Source organism: Penaeus monodon, chromosome 2 (assembly GCF_015228065.2).
Source record: "Penaeus monodon isolate SGIC_2016 chromosome 2, NSTDA_Pmon_1, whole genome shotgun sequence".
In the NCBI taxonomy this organism is placed as follows: domain Eukaryota; kingdom Metazoa; phylum Arthropoda; class Malacostraca; order Decapoda; family Penaeidae; genus Penaeus; species Penaeus monodon.
The window spans coordinates 54,925,494-54,927,444 of record NC_051387.1 but is presented as its reverse complement, the minus strand read 5'-3'; the positions used below and the strand labels follow the sequence as shown (position 1 = coordinate 54,927,444).

The following is a 1,951-nucleotide window of genomic DNA, read 5'->3' as shown; positions in this document are numbered from 1 at the left end:
ATGACCTCTGTATCCCCCTTGTCGATAATCATATTGAATAACAACACCACCATAAACAGCAGCGATAACAACAACAATAAAAGCAACAGCAACAGCTACAAAAGACCCATAAAGAGCATTTCTCCGCAACGGAAGGGCAAGGAAGGCACAAGAAACAGACAAACAGCGCCGGTGTCCAGGAAGGGAGCGGGGGGTGGTTCGTGTGATGGCACCCGAGCGTTCCCTCAGGGAAACTCTCCACGGGCCTCCTCATACCTCAGCGGCGCCGCCGCGGGCCTCCGCCGCCGCAGCAGACGAATCATCTGGCGCCTCCGCTTCGGCAGCAGAGGGGCCCCCGCGGCCGCCGCCGCCGCAGCAGGCCTGATCCGCCGCCTCAGCCGAAGCGGGCAACGCTGCCCGCCGCCCGCTCATCCCCGCGGCCGCGCCCCGCCGCAGCCGGGGTCCGCAGCAACGAGGCGCCGACGGCAGGTCCGCGGCACACCCCGCGGCCGGCTCCGCCGCCGGACGCTGCCTACCCTCGCCCGAGCGAGGCGGGGCGCAGCGGACGCCCAGCCGACAGCCCGAAGCCGCGCGCCCCCCCGACATGCGAAGTGAGACGCCACCGGGCACGCTGAAGTTTGCTCGCCGCGCACGGCGCCGCGCCGGCACGGAATGGATGAGGTGGCAGGCCGCCCGTCCACGGGCTCGCGCCGCGGAAGCCCCCCCCCGCCCAAGCAGCCTCCGCGGCCGCTGCCGCGGAATCCGGAGCGCCGAGCGCTGCACGGGCCCCGCCGCCCGCGCCTACCGCCGCAAGCCGAGGGCCGCAGGGAGCAGGCGAGGGCCGCCGCCACCTGCGCCGCGCGACGCAGCGGCACGGCCGTCGGCCTCGACGGCGCACTCCGCCGCCGACGCATACGCGCCGGCCGCGGCCCCGCCTGACCGGAAACCGCCGCGGGCGCAGCCGTCAGTGACGCCGCCTCAACAGCAGGGGAGCCGCCGCCGGCCCGCGACGCCGCCGACACAAGGCGAAAAACGTCCGCGCTCCGCCGCAACACCTCCTACGGCTGGTTGCCCATCTGCCCCCTCCCCCGTCACAGACCTCCGCCGAAACGGGCAACAGCCGCCCGCACGACCGCTGTCGCCGCCCCCGCAGCGCCCATGCCGCGCACCCACGTCGCCTATGCTCCTCCGCCGGTCCCCCGCAGTAGTCGGCTGAGCCGACGCAAAGAGCCAACTGGACTCCCACACGCGCCGCCGGCTTCATCCTCCTCGAACCCGGAAAAAGAGGAATGATACCGCCTCCTCCCCTCCTCCTCCGGGGACCCCTCCCCGTGTCTCCATCTTCTCCCCCCCGCCTCCCCCACGGCCCATCCGCCTGGCCCCCTCCTGGTGCTCCCTATCCCCGTCCGCCCGCCCTCCGCCGCGCTCGAGGGCTCCGCGTAGCATTCGCCTGCGTCACTCCTCGGACATGCCGCCTCCGATCCTCCCCCCCAGCACTCAGGAAGAAGCCCAGCCGCCCGCCCCAGATTATCCCAAGCCTCCCTTCCCGCATCGTGCAGACCACAGCACACAAAAAGCACTCCATCAAGCCATCCGCCCGCATCCCGCCCGAAGCCTACAACCGTACCACGGAATCACTCCCTCAGTCAGCATAAGAACGCCCGCATAACGACAACTGGCAGAGGCGGCAACCGCCTGCCCTTCCCTCCCCCCTCCTCCCTTCCTCGCACTCCCTCACCTCCTACCGTCTACTTTTCCCCGCCGCCTCTTCCCCCGTCCACATCCATCACATTCCTCCCTCCTCCTCCTCCCCCCTTAGCCTCTTCCACCTCCTCTTCTTACCCTCCCCCTCGCCCGTTTTCCTCCTCCCTCCCCTCCTCCTCACATTGTACACTCTTCCCCTCCCTCCTCCTTCACCCGCCCGCTCCTCCTGCCTCCTGACCCTTGCCCTCCTCCAACCCTTTCTCCCGTC

The 1,951-nt window shown here is 69.9% G+C and overlaps 1 protein-coding gene across 1 annotated transcript; it reads left to right on the top strand.

The window, feature by feature from the left end:
- Nucleotides 1-583: 583 nt before the first annotated feature.
- On the top strand, nt 584-1,195 carry LOC119579294 (atherin-like). The gene has a single exon (XM_037927055.1). It carries the CDS (start codon nt 584-586, stop codon nt 1,193-1,195), a length of 612 nt encoding a protein of 203 aa, XP_037782983.1.
- The last annotated feature ends 756 nt before the right edge of the window (nt 1,196-1,951 follow it).

Coding starts and splice junctions, on each gene's coding strand:
- LOC119579294 (XM_037927055.1), top strand. CDS start 584: ATGCGAAGTGAGACGCCACCGGGCACGCTGAAGTTTGCTCGCCGCGCA.